Source organism: Peromyscus californicus, unplaced genomic scaffold, assembly GCF_007827085.1.
Source record: "Peromyscus californicus insignis strain IS unplaced genomic scaffold, ASM782708v3 Scaffold_8__1_contigs__length_139910024, whole genome shotgun sequence".
NCBI lineage: Eukaryota > Metazoa > Chordata > Mammalia > Rodentia > Cricetidae > Peromyscus > Peromyscus californicus.
The window spans coordinates 1,652,823-1,673,509 of NW_026294606.1; the positions used below are offsets into that span (position 1 = coordinate 1,652,823).

The 20,687-nt window shown below is 45.9% G+C and overlaps 1 protein-coding gene across 4 annotated transcripts in view; it reads left to right on the plus strand.

The window, feature by feature from the left end:
• Ptch1 (patched 1) overlaps window positions 1–20,687 on the plus strand; it is a 66,207-nt gene that overhangs the window by 36,982 nt on the left and 8,538 nt on the right. For all 4 annotated transcript variants that reach the window (XM_052727038.1, XM_052727037.1, XM_052727040.1 and 1 more), the window contains 8 exons: window positions 4,110–4,228; window positions 4,924–5,326; window positions 5,743–6,052; window positions 11,099–11,241; window positions 13,127–13,310; window positions 14,981–15,261; window positions 17,247–17,384; window positions 19,385–19,527. In XM_052727038.1, the coding sequence (XP_052582998.1) occupies window positions 4,110–4,228; window positions 4,924–5,326; window positions 5,743–6,052; window positions 11,099–11,241; window positions 13,127–13,310; window positions 14,981–15,261; window positions 17,247–17,384; window positions 19,385–19,527 (1,721 nt within the window). The remainder of the gene's footprint in view (window positions 1–4,109; window positions 4,229–4,923; window positions 5,327–5,742; window positions 6,053–11,098; window positions 11,242–13,126; window positions 13,311–14,980; window positions 15,262–17,246; window positions 17,385–19,384; window positions 19,528–20,687) is intronic.

Sequence of the window (20,687 nt, forward strand, 5' to 3'; positions counted from 1 at the left end):
CCCGAGGATAGAAAAGCCTTTTAGAAAATCCAGAGCGCTAAGTTCTCCCAAGGTAAGCACCTTTCAGGGACAAAATGAGTGCTTTGCGTTTTGTGTGTCTGTCGTCTGTAGCCACGAACAGCATCCAGAGAGGTTCTGTGCCGGAATAAACCAGTGTGACATTTGGGTTTTTTTCCTTGTGAGACTTTGATGATTGCCCTGACCGAAATAGTAGCATTCCTTCTCTCAAAGAAATAGCTTGTCTCCTGATCAGCCTTCACTGTTGTATCAGTTCCCCAGTGACCCCCAGACCAAGACCCTTACTGATTCTAATGATAAAGGTTTGCTTTAAATGTTTATTAGTTAGTCTGTCTGTCTGTCTGTCTGTCTGTCTGTCTCTCTCTCTCTCTCTCTGTGTGTGTGTGTGTGTGTGTGTGTGTGTGTGTGTGTGTGTGTGTTACTGTGTGAGTGTATGAGTGTATATGTTCATGTACAGATGCCAAAGCAGAACATCAGGTATCTTCCTTCGCTGTCTGACTTGAGAAAGGGTCTCTCATTTAACCTGAAGCTTATCTGCCATCTGGGCTGGATGACCAGTAAGCTCCACCCCAATGCTGGGAGTACAGGCATTAGAAGCAGTATTCAGCTTTTTTTTTTTAAAAAAAAAGATTTATTTATTTATTATGTATACAGTGTTCTGTCTGCACGTATCTCTGGAGGCCAGAAGAGGGCACCAGATCTCATTACAGATGGTTGTGAGCCACCATGTGGTTGCTGGGAATTGAACTCAGGACCTTTGGAAGAGCAAGCAGTGCTCTTAACCTCTGAGCCACCTCTCCAGCCCCAAGTATTCAGCTTTTTATGTGGATATTGGGAATTGGTTTTATGACAAGACTTTTCCTGGGGAGATGCAACACACATGTCTACTCATACCACATAGGGAACCTATGACAGACCAAAGTACAGATACCACCAAAGTCCAACTTGGTAAACCAATGACTTTTATTGGGGTTACTTAGGGGAGTATCAGTAATGGGTCACTTATAGGAGCAGAAATGAGTCAAAGACAGATGCATCACCAAAGCCACCCCAGCATGAGTGACAGCTCACAAAGCTAGGAACCAGGAGCACACTGCACAGCCTGTAGGCAGCGCAGCAGGGTGGAGAGCGTCCTTTCCAGGTGACTCCTGGTCTAAACCTCTGCTTCTTCCAGACAACCAGTTTGTGATCTCCCGAGTGGTCTTTGCAGTTCAGTTGTCTGGAAGTCTTCTTTGCAGCTTGGCTCTGCTTACTCTGGCAGGGAGGGACCTAGTGAATCTGATCAGTTTCAGGGACTTCCTGAAGCTATTTTGAGTTGTTTATATTCCTGTTTAAAGAGCTTTCTGGATAGAATGTTTCAGTTCTGGAGGAAATTGTTTATACAACAGAATTTGAAATCAGGTCCTCAGGGTTTCAGTGACTACTCTTATCTACTAAGCATTCTCCCTATCCCCTTTTCTGTTTGTGGCAGTGGGATTTGAACCCAAGACCACACAAAGAAGTAGTCTACCATTAAACTATACCCTTACACCAGTAAAAGGTTTTAGGTTAGGGTCCTGCCACAGGTGTCTCAGCAGGGCCACTATAGATGTTTTGGGGGTGGGGCCAGCATCTCTTAAGAGTAACTGGATTCAATCCACAGCCAAGATCATTCCCATCAGATTCTCTGACTTACTTAGAATTTCTTTTTGTTGTTTAAAGTTTCATCTTACTTTGCAGAGACCATTCTGCCTTGAGAAATCCTTGCTAGATGCTTCTAAGGTTTTGACACCCATGGGGGATGTCAACGTTCATTTTCTTTGCAGAAAATTATTCCTCCTCAATATGGATCACATTGTCAAAAAAATAGGTTAGAAGAGCTATTGCTGTGGGCTCTTGTCCCTCTGCTTCTCTCTGGGTGAGCAAAGACAGCTGCCTATCAGACTTTTTGATGGTGTTTTTTTAATGAGTGTTGCCATGGCAGCACATGCCACCTATGCACTTGTGAGGCTTAGTGACTCGGGAGTCTCTGCCCTCACCCTCAAGAGATGCCTAGGGCTTATCTCTGTATCCCACTCCTGAGCTGTAAACATGACTGGAATTAAAAGGCTAATAGGATTCAGTCCCAGCATAACTGATTTCATGGAAAATCTCGAGTCTTATTATTCCCAGCATTCCCTGCATCTGATTGGTCAGCATCCACACCTAATGTGAGTATGCCATTTCAAGAAGTCACCAGCCCCAACAAGAGCATCCAAACTAGTTAAGATGAGGACTTTGCATCAAACCTCCATTTGAATCTGATTGGCTGGGAAGCCTCAGGCTTTCTAGGTAGTTGGTTCTGTCTGCTGCAAACTGTCCACATCCTGGTTACTGTGGGAATGCAGTGGGTGCATACTGACAGCCTGGCCTCCCATCACCTGTCACAGGACTGAGTGGCTTGAATCAAGAGTGTCTTTCTTGTCCTGTATCTTCCAGCCAAGCATCTTGTATCTTCCTTGTTGCTCCTGGACCCTATTTTCATCTTCTAAACCTTTCTTCGACCAGCCACCCTGTCCACCCAACCCACAAGCACTCACCCCCTGAGCTGCTGGGGACCTGCTTTTTAAAATGACACATCTCAGCCTTGTATGCAATTTATTTGTACCTCTCTCTACTTCTCCAGCACCCAGCACAGACTAGACTTTAAAGAGAAGGGATATATCTCCTAGATAGTGTCTCCAGTCACAGTAGTGACAGGAACCTGTCACACATGCTGCTTCATAAGGAAGCCTTCAGAGTCCTGCACATGCATTTGAGCTGTGGTTAACCTGTTCTGTTGGAATTGATGAGGTCCTTTTAAAATCAACTCAGGACAGAGTTGGCGTAATGTAGAAGACTTGGCTGTTTTGCGGCCCTGTAGACTTAACGGGACTCTTTATTGAAGGGCATGGCTTCCAGATTGCTGTTTCACCTGCAGCATAAACCAACACTCCCTTTAAAAAGCCCTTTGTGAAGTGTCTCTTGGTTTTTAATTCTTGGTACCAGTGATGGCCAGGCCTCCTTTCCTCACTCAGATCCATTTTCCTATTTTGAGAAGGTCTCAGAAGCTGTCCTTTGAAAGCTCTGCTAGGAGATTTTACTTTTTAAATTAATTTCTGGTTATTTCTTGGCTATTTAGCATTCCCTTCCATTTTCCTTTTCTGCTCCTTGTCCACTTTTCAGAACAGCACTGCCCTTGGATGTCCTGTCGGCTCTGCCTAGTAACAGCGCAATTTTGCAATTTTTACTAGGTCAGCAGGAGATCTGCCCAAGTGCTGCAGAACCTAACCCTGTGTTTACTCTAGGTTATAGAGTGGCTTTTGAATCCATACTTATTTATTCTACAGACTATAATCACACACAGGAATTTCTTTCTGCTTAACTCTCCTTGACCTTGGCTGTTGCTCACTAGAACACCCCAAAAGCTGCCCCTGAGGCTACTTGGAATGTGCCTATTAAAAACCTCCGGGGACATGTGTGAAATTTTACTTCATGTTTTAAAGGTGACATGTTGATAGGCTTGATCTACTTTATATACAGAGTATTAATCAGGATTGTGGGAACTCTTAGAAATGTTCTGGAAGGAAAATGTTTCTTTTTGTTTTGAAGTGAAACATCTCAAGTCTTTTCTTTGCCTGGCTTTGTAGATGTGATCTGGTTGGTCAGCAGTGGTTTCACTCCAACCTGTGTAACTTTTGGGGCTCTCCCATTTCCGTTACACACAGCCTGTTAGTGGTGAGGAGGGAAGGAGACACCTCACTGTCCGCCAGCTCGGCTTCGCTGTATAGCCGCAGGTTGTTGAGAGAGTACTGTTGTCTTAGTGTGGAGTGCTGGGGAGATGGCCAGTGGTTAAGAGCACTGTCTGCTCTTCCAAAGGACCCAGGCTCTCTTCCCAGCACCCACATGGTAGCTCACATCTCAGATCCTAGGGGTCTGACACCCTCTTCTTCTAGCCTCTGAGGGTACTGCATGCACATGGTGCACAGGCAAACACTCATGCACATATATGAAAATTACAAAAAAGATGCTTGCTTGTAAAGCAGCAGGCTAAGTAGGAGGTGTGTTGATTCCTTCCATTCTTTCTGCTCCAGGCTGCCGTGGTAGTGGTGTTCAATTTTGCCATGGTGCTGCTCATTTTCCCTGCAATTCTCAGTATGGATTTATATAGACGAGAGGACAGAAGACTGGATATTTTCTGCTGTTTCACAAGGTACATTTTCAGGGTCCTGGGGCCTGTTTTAGACATATAGAAAGACTGTTTAGAGAACCCTTCCAGTCTGTGGGTTTCTATAGACGAGAGGACAGAAGACTGGATATTTTCTGCTGTTTCACAAGGTACATTTTCAGGGTCCTGGGGCCTGTTTTAGACATATAGAAAGACTGTTTAGAGAACCCTTCCAGTCTGTGGGTTTCTTCTGAAGGGGATGTAGCTAAGAGGGTTTAGGCTGGTGTGATGAGGGCAGGAAAGGATCTTAGACAGAGGACTCCTTGGCACGTGTGAGCTCTCACACTTTCCCCCTCTGATTATGCCCAGAAACCTCCCCTAGAGATTCTGCTGCTTGTGGTCTCTCTTTCCATCGTGAACCCATGTTTGTTCAGGACTGGTTGGTAGCTCTTTGGAGCAGAGGAATGCTGAAAACCACCTGTTTAGAAACACAGGGTGGTGGATTTTGTTTTTAGTTTTTTAGTTCTTTGGAGTTGTGCTTTGTGCAGGGGTCTATCATCATTTCAGGATCCACTGTGCATTTGGCTTGGACTTGATCACATCTGTGTCTAGAACAGTCAGGTGATGTTTCTCTCCTAAGTCAGTGGTGTCAGCGGGTAGCATCAGTTTTCAGCAGAAGTGAAAGCCCACTCTCTCCATCATGGTCACACACTACAGTGTGTTTTTCTCTTGTCTTTCAGCCCTTGTGTCAGCAGGGTGATTCAGGTTGAACCACAGGCCTACACAGAGCCTCACAGTCACACCCGTTACAGCCCCCCACCTCCCTACAGCAGCCATGGCTTCGCCCACGAAACACACATCACCATGCAGTCCACTGTTCAACTCCGCACAGAGTACGACCCTCATACACATGTGTACTACACGACTGCTGAGCCACGATCCGAGATCTCTGTACAGCCTGTCACCGTCACCCAGGACACCCTCAGCTGCCAGGGCCCTGAGAGCACCAGCTCCACCAGGGACCTGCTTTCCCAGTTTTCAGACTCCAGCCTTCACTGCCTCGAGCCCCCCTGCACCAAGTGGACGCTCTCTTCGTTTGCAGAGAAGCACTATGCTCCTTTCCTCTTGAAACCCAAAGCCAAGGTAACCTTCCACCATGTGTGCTTTCCTGCCTTGAAGAAAAATATGTGAACTATTGGCACCTTTGGGATCCATCCTCATGTGCATGTGTGCTTCAGGACATGCCCACCAAGGTCAGACTGCAAATTTCAGGGCCGCTTTAATGAGCACACTCCTATATAATAATATCCGTGTAGCAGATACTATTATGAATATAAATGATGTCCTTGGTTTATATACATTTTTATTCTTGGTGAGATTACTTAAAAAGATGATTTAGTGTGGTTTATGCCTTTCCCTCTGGGAGACTGACCCCCTAAGATGCCTTGCTAAGTGTGGGCTGTTTATGTGAGAAGAGTAAAGGAAGCAGTTGGTGCTGGTATTGGAGGTATCAGGAATGTTCTTTTGGGTCTCATCCAGTGCCCTTCTCTCTGTTGCAGGTTGTGGTAATCCTCCTTTTCCTGGGCTTGCTGGGGGTCAGTCTTTATGGGACCACCCGAGTGAGAGACGGGCTGGACCTCACAGACATTGTCCCTCGGGAAACCAGAGAATATGACTTCATTGCTGCACAGTTCAAATACTTTTCTTTCTACAACATGTATATAGTCACCCAGAAAGCAGACTACCCAAATATCCAACACCTACTTTATGACCTTCATAAGAGTTTCAGCAATGTGAAGTATGTCATGCTGGAGGAGAACAAGCAACTTCCCCAAATGTGGCTGCACTACTTCCGAGACTGGCTCCAAGGTAGGACTTGCGGCAGAATGCCGTCCTCTGCTTTCCCTCCTCGGGCTCACCCACGGTGACCCCCTTCTGTCCACTGTATGAAAGTGTTCCATCATAATGGAACAGCTTGTGTGTGTGTGTGTGTGTGTGTGTGTGTGTGTGGCCTGCATGTATGTGCATCAGTTATGTATCTGGTCCCTGAGTTCAGAAGAGGGCATTGGATTCCTTGGAACTGGAGTTGTGGGTGCTGGGAACTGGGAACTATAAGAGCCTTCTATTAACACATTTGTGAACACACATTGGGGAAAGACATTAGAAAATAGGGAGCCTGGAGGCTTCTATTGCTGTTTTCCTTTTGGATGGTGGCCAGTTGAATGACAAAGTGAAACTGGAGTATTTGGTGGGATTTCTGAGCTGTCTGGTAAATTACAGACTACTGTAATGGTGGATTTGGGGTCAGCCATTGCATATTTTGAACATCTTTTTAATTTTTGTTCATATACATGGGGTTCATAGCAAATTTGAGTAGAAGGTGTAAAAATTGCTCGCTCCCCCCCAGGCCTTCCCCGTGTGTCAATATCCAACACTAAAATGGTATGTGTTTCATCTTCAAATTGACGTTTGACACCATTGTCTTCCAAGGAGCTTCATGCCAACTGTCCTTCCATTTGGTGATGAACTTAGAAATGTTTACCCACATACTGCTGTTTCGTGAAGGGACAAATCCTGCTTCTCCCCCCGCCCCTGCCCCCACCCCCATTTTACCTGTTGATTTGTGTGTGAGGGTGACCATGTGCATACCACAGTGTGCATGCTGAGACAGCTTTCCTCCTTCTCCTATGTGGGGCCTGGGGATTGAACTCAGATCTTCAGGTTTGGTGCCTTTTACTCCCTTAGATACATCTTTTGGAAATATTATTAGTCTGCTGGAGAAAAATATAAGATGGACTAAATTTGCTTGTAACTGCTGACTAACTGAGTATAAACGCATTCAGTGGTTCCCAGAACATCTGTTAATGTTGACACGGGCAAAGCACAGTAGACAATCAGGACCATTATCCACACAATTCAAGCAAAATTGCTTTTATTGGAGCACCCAAATAATTACAACTCCAGCATATGTTGGCTTAGATTATCCCAGTGGCTGTCTTAATTTCCCACTTAATTAGGCTTATTTAAACACATATTTAAGAGCTCTTTTTGTCTTAAGTCAGTACTCCTGCATGTAAAGATCAGGCAGCCAGTTTTCTTATGAGTCTGCATTAGGTGATAAACAACTTAGTTTGATGGGAATTGGTGTTGAGCACTGACTAGAATTTGCTTATACATGTGTGCCAGGTCCAACTTTGAGGGAAGGTGGAGAAAGCATCATTTTATTGTTACAGACCAGGAAGCCCAGGAGATTAACTTGAATTCACCCCAAGTTTTATTTTCTTACACTCGGTTCTCAACGCATTATTTTTTAAGTAGTGAATTAACAAAGAGCCAAACAGTTGCCAGAGTCTCTGCTTTTCTCCTCACCCCCCTCCACACACACACATTGACCAAAGACATGCAAATAACTTGCCACAAATGACAGAGAGGTCTGCTGTGCTGAGTGGAGGAGGGTGTGGTGGTAGAAGGAGCTCTCCAGTGTCTTCAGCCAGTGTCTTCCCTTTGGTGAGGTAGGCCGGGGTTGGGAAGGGTGCAATAGACGCTCTCTCTAGGCAGTTTGAAGGCCTTTCTTCTAAAAACGGTATTAGAAGCAGTCTCTAGTTTCTCCTCTTGTAAGACCCAAAACATTTGGATGCATAGATACCTATATATTTGAACTACAATTTGGTTGCTAAGCAAGCAGTACCCAGCCAAACTGTTATGTGGGTACATGCTAAGATGTCAGAATCCCATGTGGCCATGGAGCTGTAATGCCTCAGTGGGTCCTCCAGAGCACTGCTCACAGACACCAGGGCCCTTGGACCCTGAGCCTTTTTTCAGACCTGCTGAGTAGTTGCTCGGGTCCTTGAACATTTCCTTGGAGGAAGCAGTTCTCGCAGCAGCATTTTTTCCAAATACTTGGTGTAGTGTTGAAGTCCGTTCAACTATGCCATCTCTTTGTTAACACTCTTTGTTAACACTCCAATAGTAATTTTGTTTTTTCACTCCTAAAAAATATTTAATGGCTAACACAGGGATTATCTCGTGCTGTTTGGAAAGTCAGTCCTGAGGTAGAACCCAGGGTAGCATTCTACCTTTGAGATATAGCCCCAGCTCTCGTAGGCCATCCGGGAACATGCACATAAAGGAGGTGAAGTTAGAAATGATGTACATGTGCATCATGTACAGGTGGCGTTTATTTTTAATTCATACTGAATTACATGAATGAAATAGATTATCATTTCACTTCTAGAGGCTTGTATATTTGGGTAATTCCTGTAGCCCAGGCTTAAAAATAATTTTTTGTATAAAATGTTGCTAATAAGAGAACTGCAGCTGAAATGTAAGGTTTTGCTGTAAACTGTTGGAATGTAAATGTCAGCCAAGGGACAAGTGTTTGGTGTCTAGCCCATGGTAGTTGAGATTTTCAGTGCTTAGTCAGAAAATACTGAACTAGTTGTGGAAAAACTCAACTAGTCATAAAGTCAGTAATTGTGGAGTGCATTGGGGTCAGCGTTGTAGGAATGTGTTCTGAATTGGCTGCAGGGCAGACCCTGCAGCTCTGATCTTTGGCTTCCCTGAATAGTGCAGAAGTCTCTGTGTGAGCATACCTTTGCAAATGCACTTGGTTGCCTACTGTGACACCAGATGCTGCTGGTACATTGGCTAAGTTACTGGTATTATCCATGCATTTGGTGATTCTCCTGGACAGCATACTGCTCTCAGAGTGAGTTTCCACAATGAGTAATACATGTGGAGTCTGGCTTTGGGCTGCCTGGGTTCAAAGCTTAGCTCTGATTCTTGAACCTTTCCAATGAAAGTGCTGATTAGCCTCTCAGGAGGTGAGCATTAGAACTGACCGAATGCTAAGGAAGGTGGACTGTGTGGAGTAGCCCTTTAACACTGAGCCAAGAGGAAGGTTGGAGCCATGCAAGTCTGGAGTCATAAAAGCTCTCCTCTCTCCTTTTTCCTCTCTCCTGGCTTGGCAAACAGACCAGGCCCCTTGTGGGGGGTTGGGGAATGGTTGTCCTCCTCTTCTGTTTATTTTTTTCCAGAATGGGGGTAGGGAAGGGCTTTGGGTCATAAAATAACATCTGCTCGGTCCTGCCTGTGCAAACCTTACTGTGAAAAAGTCTGTCTGAGACTGGAGATTGCCACGCTGGTGGTCCCTCTGCCTGCCTCCTCCAGCCCCTGAAGTACAGGGCCCACAGGTGACCCAGCCTACACCCTGGAGACAATGCCCATATCATAATAATGTTGGAGGGAGGCTTTCGTTTTAAGGACAGCCCCACCTCCTCCCGCTCCCCAACCCCAAACACCTCACCATGCTGAGCATTCACAGAACATGTATTTTTGTTGTTTAGTTTGGTTTTGTCTTTTTTGGGGGGGGGGGGGCGGGCGGATGTTGGTTTTTTTGGTTTTGTCTTTGAAGTTCCTCTAGTCATGGAGTAAAATGCATCTCTCTGAGCAGAGGTGTCTAACACAACAGGATAGGGGTCTCCGGAGCACCTGGGACTTAGGGAGTCTACTTGGGAGTTGACTGAGGAGCAGAGCTGGGGGGCAGGTGTTGAGGAGAGTGCCCTCCAGGCAGTGCTCAGACCCTAAGACTGGGTCACCAGGGCCTTGTTTTCTCGCCCAGCATGCTTATCTCTTTACAGCTGTCACCAAAGTGTCAGGTCTGTAATGATGGTTTTGATTACAGAGGCCAAGCCCAGCTGTGTGCGGTAAGCTGGTGGGCCCACCCATCCCCCAAGCCCAGAAAGCTCTTTTTTTCTCCTCTCCCAGGACTTGCGGTTTGTCATTTGTTCTCAAACAGATCCAAATTTCCTCGTGCTCCTTCTCCTCCACACACCCCTCCATGTGGAAGGGTGGCAGAGAGGAAGAGGGCAGGAGGAGAGTGAACAGGCGTGGGCTGTGATCTTTACACCACCTGGCAGCGGATCCCACAGCTTGTATTAGCTGCACAAGTCAAACAGATGGATCAGATTGACAGTCATGTTCACTCGCCTGGGTTCCTGGGCAGCCAAGCTGCTGTTGGAAGTTGGGATCTTGAATGGGATTTTACTGCTCTGGGTAGAGTTTCTGGTCCTGTTGAGGAACTCCTGGCATACTCCCTGTGTGCCATGAAATGGTTAATGGATGTAGTATGTATCTTTCTCTTCTCCCTTGCTTGCTAGAATAGGCCTGAAGTTTGTTTGTTTGTTTGTTTGTTGTTGTTTTTTTAAAGAGTTGAGCTAGCCATAGTGGAGCTCACCTTTAATACCAGCAGTTGGGAAGCAGAGGCAGGTAGGTGGATTTCTGTTAGTTCCAGGCCAGCCTAGTCTGCATACTGAGGTCAAGGTATAGGCCAGGAAGGGATACATAGTGAGACCTTGTCTCCAGAGAGAGAGAGAGAGAGGGAGAGAGAGAGAGAGAGAATTTGATCTTTATTTTTTTTGGGGGTGGGGTGGGCAGGGTTACACTTTATGGCTCTGGCTGTCCTGGAACTCACTATGTAAACCAGGCTGGCCTTGAACTCACAGGAATCCGCCTGCCTCTGCTTCCTGAGTGCTGGGATTAAAGGCTTGTGCCACCATTCCCCCTCCCCTTTCTGGGGGTGGGGGGGGGTGTGTGCCACAGGAAAACATCTCCCTTGGAGTTACAGGCAGTTTGTATGCCCTCCAAAGTGGGTTCTGGGATCTGAACTTGGATTCTCTGGAAGAACAGCAAGTGCTCTGAGCCATCTCTCTAGCTCCTGGACTTTTGCTCCTTAGTTTAAGTGAATCGTGTGTTTTTCTTCTCTCTGAGCAGCAATGGCTAGCACTGCAGTCCTTTCTTAAGTGAGAGAAAGCTGTAGATAAGTCTTCCGTCCTGCCCACTGTCCTCGGTGTAATCCCTTAGGACCAGGCCTCTTGGTCCAGGTTTTAATGTGTTGCACATGTTTGCTGTTTCCAGGACTTCAGGATGCATTTGACAGTGACTGGGAAACTGGGAGGATCATGCCAAACAATTACAAAAATGGCTCGGACGACGGGGTCCTCGCCTACAAACTCCTGGTGCAGACTGGCAGCCGAGACAAGCCCATCGACATTAGTCAGGTATTCCCACTGTTCCAGGGCACTGTGAACAACAACTTCTAGGCAGCTGACCCCTGGAAATTGGGCTGGCAGTGTGTGATCCCAGTTTGTGTTCCATAAGGACCTGAAGTGATAGGAGATAGTAACTATGACCTCCAGCCAGCCACTTTTCCCTTCTTGTCAGGTAGGGACAGGTGTTAACCTCTAACACAGTAGCAGTGAGCAGAATATGGTGGCATTGACAGTGCTTTTCCCAGTGATGCATACTGGGCTTTCAGAGTTTAACACTCATTAGTATGGTGTATTCAGACAGTGGACAATGGATTTGTTGGTTAACAGTCATTTGAATAGAGGTTGGGTAGATGGGTGGCTTAGAAGATCAGAGAGGTCATTTAGGATAGTGGAAGGATGTATTAATGCTTTGGGGTTAGCTTGGCCCCAAGAGTAGATGTTAAGAACAGGCAGCTTGCTGTGGCCTGAATATAGCAAACAGAGGCATGCACCCTCCCTATATTGCTCCACCTCAGTAATGAGGGCTGTTCTTTTTGATCGTGTTCTGTATTTGAAGCACTTGATCTCTGGCATATCCCTTCTGGTTTCCTTGGGCATGTGCAGGGTACATCTGCACCCTGGATCTGGAGTGAGTCCTAGGCCTCTTTGCTCTTCGTAGTTTGCTTTCTCTATCTTTAGGCAGAAAACATCATGTTAATGATCTTCTCGGCAGCTCTGTATATTGTCTTCTCCCTTTTGCTGGCATTAAAGGTGACAGATTTACAAAGTACATTGTTCGGTCATTGTGGAGTGTGAAGTTTGGTGCTTTATAGTGGCATGCAGTGGGCTGTCAGGTCTGACAAGGGTATGGCAGACCAGTCTGCCTGAGAGGATGGAGCAGAGACATACTGAATTGGACTTAGGAATCAGGGAGCCTGTGGTGGGGCTAGGCACCAAGATACCATTTCCTCTCCCGGGAGAAAGAAGAGCATGCTGCATGCACGGAGGCCAGGAGCTGTGCTATGTAATTCCAGAGACAGTCTGAGGACCTACAGTTGTTAGAAATCTTGTGGATTAATTGAATCCAGATCCCTGCTGTCTACTTCTCTCCATCTCTTCCACGCTCTTTATTCTTCCACTCTTTTCTCTGTGAACTGCTGTCACTGGTGTTTTTCATTTTGTTAAAAAAGACCAAACGTTGGAAGGAGGCCTGGATCTAAAGTAAACAGGAAATTTTTTTTCGGTGTATCTACCATATTTATAATCCACACTCTGTCTCATAGTGTCTTTGACTCAAGCAAAGCCCACAAGGCCTGCTGTGGGAGCAGATGTGGCCACTGCATCTGACCAGGGCTCAGAAGTAAGATTACTCAGAAGGGCCCTGGCTTTATATCATTGTCTTCCACTTTCTGGCAATGGGCATTTTTTGAATACACAGGTCATCGGAGGCTGTGTTAGCAAAATTTATACAGATGTTGTTTTATTTTATAGCTCCCCTCCATTTACTGGGTGGTATTTCCTTCAGTGTTAACAACAGAGGTTAACTGCACACAGACGTGGATGGGGATGCTTGCCAGGTTTCCCCCCTGCCCCTCCTATAAATATGTTTTTCCAGATTGTTCATTACCCGCCTTGGCTGCAGACAGTCTCTTTTAGCATTCAGATTTAATTGGTTCAGCCGATTCCTGGGCCGGCTGCAGAACGGTGTGTTTGCTGTAAACACACTGGTGATTGCATCCCCCAATAAGTGCATTTTGAAAGACATCAAAGGTATTCTTGAGGGACTTAGGGCACTGTCAAGCCATGGGCATTCTACTGTTTGTTGGAAATGTGGGTACAAAGCTTTACTCTCCCAGCAGGAGTGTGTTTACCTCACAGCCTGCTCTGAATGACCTCTGTTCTTCCCATTTTGTAGTTGACTAAACAGCGTCTGGTGGATGCAGATGGCATCATTAATCCCAGCGCTTTCTACATCTACCTGACGGCTTGGGTCAGCAACGACCCTGTAGCTTATGCTGCCTCCCAGGCCAACATCCGGCCTCACCGACCAGAGTGGGTCCACGACAAAGCCGACTACATGCCAGAGACCAGGCTGAGAAGTAAGTAGCAGTCTATCCAGAGAGGCTGGGAGCTCTCAGAGGCTGCTTTAGTTGCTGCCTGGAGCTCAGCAACAGCCTCATTCGTTGACACTACCCAGGGTTCAAAAGTGTAAATAGAACAATATATTTCTTTTAGTTTAAAACTCTGGGAGACAGACGAGGATGTGTAATGGAATACAGCCCTGCACTCTCACTTTGAGAAATAAGCGTTTCTAACCTCCTTTTGTAGCTTTAACTCCAGGCATCTCTCCTGATGCCAGCTGTTCCATGTGAAAGCTGGGGACGCCTCCACATTGAGTGTTATTTTACTATTGCCGAGTTTTATCGCTAGGGATTATATGTTTATCTTAACTTTGTCAACTCTGGTGTTGAAGGGATTTTTGGCATGTTGGGTCATTTCTATAAGCCACCAAGCACCTGTGCTCTGTCAGAGCTGTTTAAACTGGAGAAGAAAAGTCTGTATACATCAGTGTTCTCCTCTTCCCTTCACCCCTAAGCCTAGGGTTTGAAAGGTGGCTCTGTGTGGATTTAGTTTGCATTTATGTTAGAGATGTTAGTAGCAGCACATGCTTTGGATGTTAGGCCAAGAGAAGACATGAGAAAGAAGACGGGTCCCTTTGCAAACAGGGCAGGCAGCAGTCTGAACTCCCCTGTACCAACCCCCAGAGACTGGTGGCAAGCAGCCAAGGCTTGTCTTAATGAAAATTTATAGTTGAGATTATAATAGGGCAAATCATGTTTAGCAAGTCAACTGAATGACCCCAAAGGGTGTGGAACACACAGGGCAGTAACTAGATGCTTGTTGTGTGAGGATTTCTTCCCCTCTTGCTGAAGACTTAGCATTGCATTAGAAAAGCAGGCAAGGTTTAAGTTGCAAGGTCACTGAAGGACAAGAAAGTAAAGTGTCTTTTCTGCAAGGCATGACTCTGGGATTACTTTGGTCTTATAAATAAATGGTTGAGAGGAGCAAATTGAATGTGGAAACAAAAAGGTGTTTTCAACATTGAAGTCTTACAGCATTTAGAGTTCTCACAAATGGTAGTTGCTTCTGGAATAATAAAATCAAAGACTTAAAAAAAATATACAGATCACAGAGGCCTTCTGCTGCCTTCCCCACTCTTCACCCACTTGCCACCACCAAATAAAAATCAAAGGGTTGATTCTGGGCTCAGGAGATGACTCACTAGGTAAATGAGCTTGCCACACAAGCACAAGGACTGGGTTTGAACCCCCAGAACCCACACAAAGCTGGGTGTGGTAGTGTACCTGTAACCCCAGTGTATAAGGCAGGATGAGAGGGGGATGGGAAATAGTCCTGGGAGCTCCAGGGCTAGCTAGCCTGGAATTTGCAGCAGCAAATAGCAAGAGACTTTGCACTAAGAAGGTAGAAGGAAAAGATTGACATCCAAGGTCGACCTCTGACCTCCACATGTGTGCCTGAATGTGGCACGCACAGTGAAAACATATAGATTATTAGTGAGAAATTTTAAACCATCTCTGAATATTGTGAAAGCCCAGAATCATGTATTGTTTGCCTTTTTTGTTGGAAGAAAGATAATGAGTGAATTTCTGGGAAGTTCTCTCTTTATTACACACCCAACATCTGTGGAGTTGGGATGGAGGAGGCTCTTCCCTGAGACCCTCATTCACCCCACTTCTTCTTCGTCCAGTCCCAGCAGCAGAGCCCATCGAATATGCTCAGTTCCCTTTCTACCTCAACGGCCTGCGAGACACCTCAGACTTTGTGGAAGCCATTGAAAAAGTGAGAATCATCTGTAACAACTACACGAGCTTGGGACTGTCCAGCTACCCCAATGGCTACCCCTTCCTGTTCTGGGAGCAGTACATCAGCCTGCGCCACTGGCTGCTGCTAGCCATCAGCGTGGTGCTGGCCTGCACGTTTCTGGTGTGCGCAGTCTTCCTGCTGAACCCCTGGACGGCTGGGATCATTGTGAGTTTACTATGAGGGTCTTTATAGAAATCGGATTCCTTTCGGCATAGCTCTTTCTGCAGCCAGGAAGTTTTGTTTATGTCTGGGCCTTTGGAGGAGGAGGGTATAGATTGCATCATCTGTAAGATATTTATTCTACTTGAGGTGGTGAGGTTCATGGGGGAGGTAGAGCCTCTAATGGCCGGAATCTGTGTCCCCGCTCACACAGCATTAAAACATGCATGTGTAAGATAGGAGACTTTGTAAGCACACTGCATAAAGGCACTGAAATTTTACTTAAAAAAAAAAAAACCCAAAGCATAACTAATTTTCTTATTCTAAAGTTATTTTGTGGCCTCATCCCCATCCTAATAATGTGTAGAAGGTTCTTTGTGTATTATGGGGAAGCGTGCACAGAGAAGTTAAGACAGATGCAGGGATGGGGATGACATGTGGGCTCTTGGTGCATCGTGTACATTGATTGTAACTACCGGGGAAATGATAAATTGCCTCTCATAGCTAGTTTGGAGCATCTTCTCTCTAGATTACCCTCAGATTTGAAGAGAGTCTCATGTAGAGTCTGAAATCCTGGCATTGTTTAAGTTCCATGAACTGTGGTATAGCCTTTAAAATGCCAGAATTATAAAAACAGATTTTGTTTCTGTGCTGAGTCTGGGCAGCAGGTACATTAAAGGTAATTGTTTAGTCTGCAGAAATCTTCACAGCACTTAAGTCATGGATGGCGTCCATCTTTCTCTGTTTCTCCCAACCTCTGCCACCACCCACTGTCCTATCCCCAAGCAAGAAAGATCATTTACTTTCATTCCTCCATGTGGTAGAAGTCGGGGAGGCTCACGAGAACCTCCTTGGTTGTGAACCAGTTCTCTCCTCCTTGGCCGAGGAAATGCAAATCTGCCTTGTAGGTTTTCATACCATTCTCCACATCTTACAGGGAAGAGGAAAGGCTCTGAAGCCGTGAACTCGGGTCTGCTCTGGGTCCTAGTTGCTTCCCATCTCTTGAAAGCACAAAGGCCCAGTAACCTGACCCGCTAGTGGGCCCGCCCACTCCCCAGTCTCTTCCTTCGGTCTGTGGGTTCTCCAACCAAAGCACAATTCCTTTACCTACAAAATCCTTTATTCACCCCCATCCTATCAGCTTTCCTTAGGCCGCAGCCTTTAACAGTCAAAAACACTGCAGTATGAACTCAAAAGAGTTATAGAACACTTTCTGGTGCTTAAGGTTAAAGCCTTGTTGTGGACCACAGTTGTCCTAGGTATTGGCTCTGGGACCTCTGTACCAGAGTGCCCCCGGCTCAAGTTGGGTATATTAAAGCACTACTGTATTTGCATGTAACCTGTGCTCACCCTCTGTATTGTATTACTCTGAACTGTTTCTAGTAACTGTGTTGCTGATGAAATAATAATGGGAAAAGGCTGGACTCTGATAGTATACTTCTTTATAGATGGCTCCAGAATGTGGTCTCTTTATTTTTCCCTTTTTAGGATAGGAGCAGAGAAAAATAATTTGCAAAGAATACTAAACTGGTAGGTATGGAGATAGCTCAGTCAAGCTGGGTGTGGTAATGTATGATTAGGGAGGCAGAAACAGGAGGCCTGACTAGCCAGCCTAGCCTGATCAGTGGACTTGAGGTCTCAGTGAGAGAGCCTGTCTCAGTGGAGGCTCCAGAGAGCAACACCAGCTTTGCTTCTAGTTTCCACATGTACACACACACACACACACACACACACACACACACACACACACAACTTTGCCTTCACAAAAACTCTTTTTAGCCTGGCAGTAAGTTGTGCTAACATCTCCCTTCAGCAGGCAGTTGAAATGTAAGACGTGTCCAGAGGTGAAGGACATTAGTGCTTTTCTGTAGTGTTCAGGTGACAGGTGCTCCACGTCTTAGACAAAGCCACACTGGGATTGTTGATTTGCACCATTGGCCACTCCTAGTGTCCCTTGTACCAATTACTACCTGTTGTGTGCCTTCCTCAAGGTCATGGTCCTGGCTTTGATGACAGTTGAGCTCTTTGGCATGATGGGCCTCATTGGGATCAAGCTGAGTGCTGTGCCTGTGGTCATCCTGATTGCATCTGTCGGCATCGGAGTGGAGTTCACCGTCCATGTGGCTTTGGTATGAGAGGTCCTTTGGGGAAATTGGCTGACTGGGCAAAGGAACCTGGGCCTTTTGTTTTCCACATGTCACAGGGACAGCCTCAAGCACAGTTTTCTCAAGGAAGTCTGAAATGTTTTGGGGGTTCTTAATCTCTTGGGGAGTCCTAGATAAGAGACACAGGGAGTAAAAGTGATTGCTCACGACAGTAGTGTGTGGGACTGTAAGGACTCTGCACATTGATACTGGGTTTTTGTTGTTGTTATTCTGGTTTTTTTGTTTTTGTTTTTGTTTTTTTTGACTAGTAGCACACCTGTCCTGAAGTTGTCACTGTTGTCTCAAGATATTCTGTGTATTTAGGCAAACATCCATCCAGTTTTAAGTATAATCATAAAGTGGGGATGAATAGAGCAAGACCACCCTCAGAGGCTTGGTGGGGATAGCATAACTGAGGGTAAGGTGAGCTGGCAGCCACAGAAAAACCCTCAGGCTTGTGAATGAAAGCTCGGGTGTAGAGCCCTAAAGAGCCTGCTCTTCCACCTCAGTCCACCTGTCTCTGTAGACCTCCCAGCTTCTCATGCATCCATGGCAGCAGAAAACAAGAGAACCAGGGATGCTTTCACCAGGACCTTGGCCTTTTTTCTTTACACACTGCCTTGTGTTGGAAGAAATCAACCTGAAAGAGAGTCTGGAATCCAAAAGATGAGCCAGCTACACACACTGATGAGAAAATTAGTTGAAAGCCTCGTAGCAGTGTGCAGTTTACTTTCTGCCTACAGATGTGCTCACATCCTGAGTACCTGGGGCTGTTAACAGGCATTCAGTAAATAAGTACTACCTGAGAAACTCTGGTGTTTGGAATGCCCAAGCTGGGAAACTCAGCTCTTGGCCTGAACCAAGTGATGTTAGCATGGCTTCTCCAGCATTGTTCTTGGAGCTTAGCACGTGGCATGTGCCTCCTGTGACCTCTCAGAACTGTCACTGCACTCACGTTTTGAAGCTATTAGTAAGATGATGATTTAGAAACAGTATCTTAGAATTGTGTGTGTGTATGTGTGTAGGTTCACATGCTTGTAGAGGGTAACAAATACTGTTACTGAGACACCATTCACTTTATTTTTGGGGACAGTCTCTCACTGGCCTAGAGCTCATTGAGTAGGTTAGGCTGGCTGATCAGCAGGGTCCAGGGATCTGCCTATCAGGATTATAAGCCTGGCCCATCATGCTTTGGGTTTTATTCAAGATAATGCATCACTAACTATGGCCCAATAATATGAACAGAGCATTGTAGTGAAACCAAGTAAACATTCTAGGAGCTAAGCAGTAAAATCTTGAGCGTATGTTTTGGAGAGAAAGATAGAGGCAACATCCAGCATTTCAGGCAGACCTGAGGCTGGGACTTTAGCTCAGTGGTAGAGGACTTGCCTAGCTAGCATAAGCTCACAACTAACTGTAACTCCATCTCCAGTGGATCTCATGCCCTCTTTCCTGTCCTCTGTGGGCACCAGGCAAGCACATGGTGCACAGACATATACGTGCAGGTAAACACCCATACACATAATACTTTTCTTCAGAAGACCATTAGGATAAAGACAAATGCTTTATCATGACGTTAAAAAAGCGGTCATCCTTTTGGCTTTGTTGCTACATTTTAGGTGATTTTTTTTTCTCTTAACAACAGAATAGTCTCTTTGAGGTGACTGTAGCCACTACTTGAACTTAAGAGTGACTTACAGGGTGGGGGCTACAGCTGAGGTGGTGGTAATGTACTTGCCTCGCCTACAGGAGGCCACAGGCTCCACCCCAGCACCACATAAACCAGGCATAGTAGCACCTGTCAACCTAAGCACTCTAGAGGTGGAACCAGGAGGGTTAAGTCCAAGGTCATTCTTGTACAGTAGTGAGTTTGAGGCCAGCCTGAGATACATGGGAAAATTAGCAAAACCCAAGTATAGACAGAGTTGAGCACTTCACCACGTACAGTCCAGAAATGTGACCATCTCAATTCTTCCTTTGCTCAGGCCTTTCTGACAGCCATTGGTGACAAGAACCACAGGGCTATGCTTGCCCTGGAGCACATGTTCGCTCCTGTTCTGGACGGTGCTGTGTCCACTCTGCTGGGCGTACTGATGCTTGCAGGGTCCGAGTTTGATTTCATTGTCAGGTAAGCAGAAGTGGAATAGGAGACTTGATATAAAAGTCATTGCCTGCTCATGTAGTCTCTGTGGCTTATTCCTCCATCCGTCTGGTAGGTGGCAGCATCTCAACCTGTCTGAGGCATGCGACAAGCTCTCTTAGGAGCTCTCTGGTCTGGCGTATCTTGGAAGACATAAGGGGAAAAGTTGAGTAGAGGCAGCTCCACAGCTTGAAGCTGGAGTTACCTGGTATCCCAAGTGTTGAGATTCCTGTTATAAACATCTACAGAGAGATGACTGTGGGTTCCGATAATTAATAACGTTCAGCTTTGGTTTTCTCTCCTTCAGAACTTTGGGAGGGGCTGGGGATGTAGCTCAGTGGGGTGCCAGGCATGCATAAAGCATTGGATTCTGTCTCCCATGCCACATAAAAGAGGTATGGGAGGCTCATCTCTATAGTCCCAGTCCTTGGCTGTGTATTGAGTTTGAGACAGCTAGGGATGCATGAGACCCTGCCTCAAAATAAACTGTGGAAAAAACTTATCATACCTCCAGTGTAGTCATCTAGTTCTAAACTTTACACAGGAAATGAGTACAGTGTACCCAGATTTTGTGTTTGGGTCCCTTCTGAAAGTTCACCAATGCTGAACATCTGACTTCAGGGTCTCATTCAGGGGCTCCAAGCCTGGCCCGTGTACTCCTCTTCGGATCACAAGGCAGGATTTTGCTACTTGGTATGGGTAAGATGGTAACTTTCCAAAGTGTAAAAGACAGTGAGTTTTCATTTAAAAAGAATCTTAAGATTGGAACAAGAACTCTTTCCGTGATGCTGTTGGCTTCACTAAGTGTCACTGCTCCCAGGTGTAAACCATGATCTATGGCAAAGAGGCAAAACCGGTATCCTCAGTATGTAAGATATTAGTATGTCTTTAGAATAAGGCAGAAAGAACCCAGAGAGTGTGTGTGGTGCTCCTTGTCTGAAGAGGTGACCTAATCAGGCTGTTCTTGGTAGCATCGTTTGGTTTTTCTTTGATTGGTACTCTTTGAAACAGAACTACTCTGCACTTCGCTCTCTGGGCTAGAACTCCTGTATGGTCTGGCTGCTCATCAGACCACTCCTTAGGAAAAGCACTACTGTGTGTTTAACACAGGAAAGCGTAAGGAAGACAAGAAAATGCTTTGTAAGGGA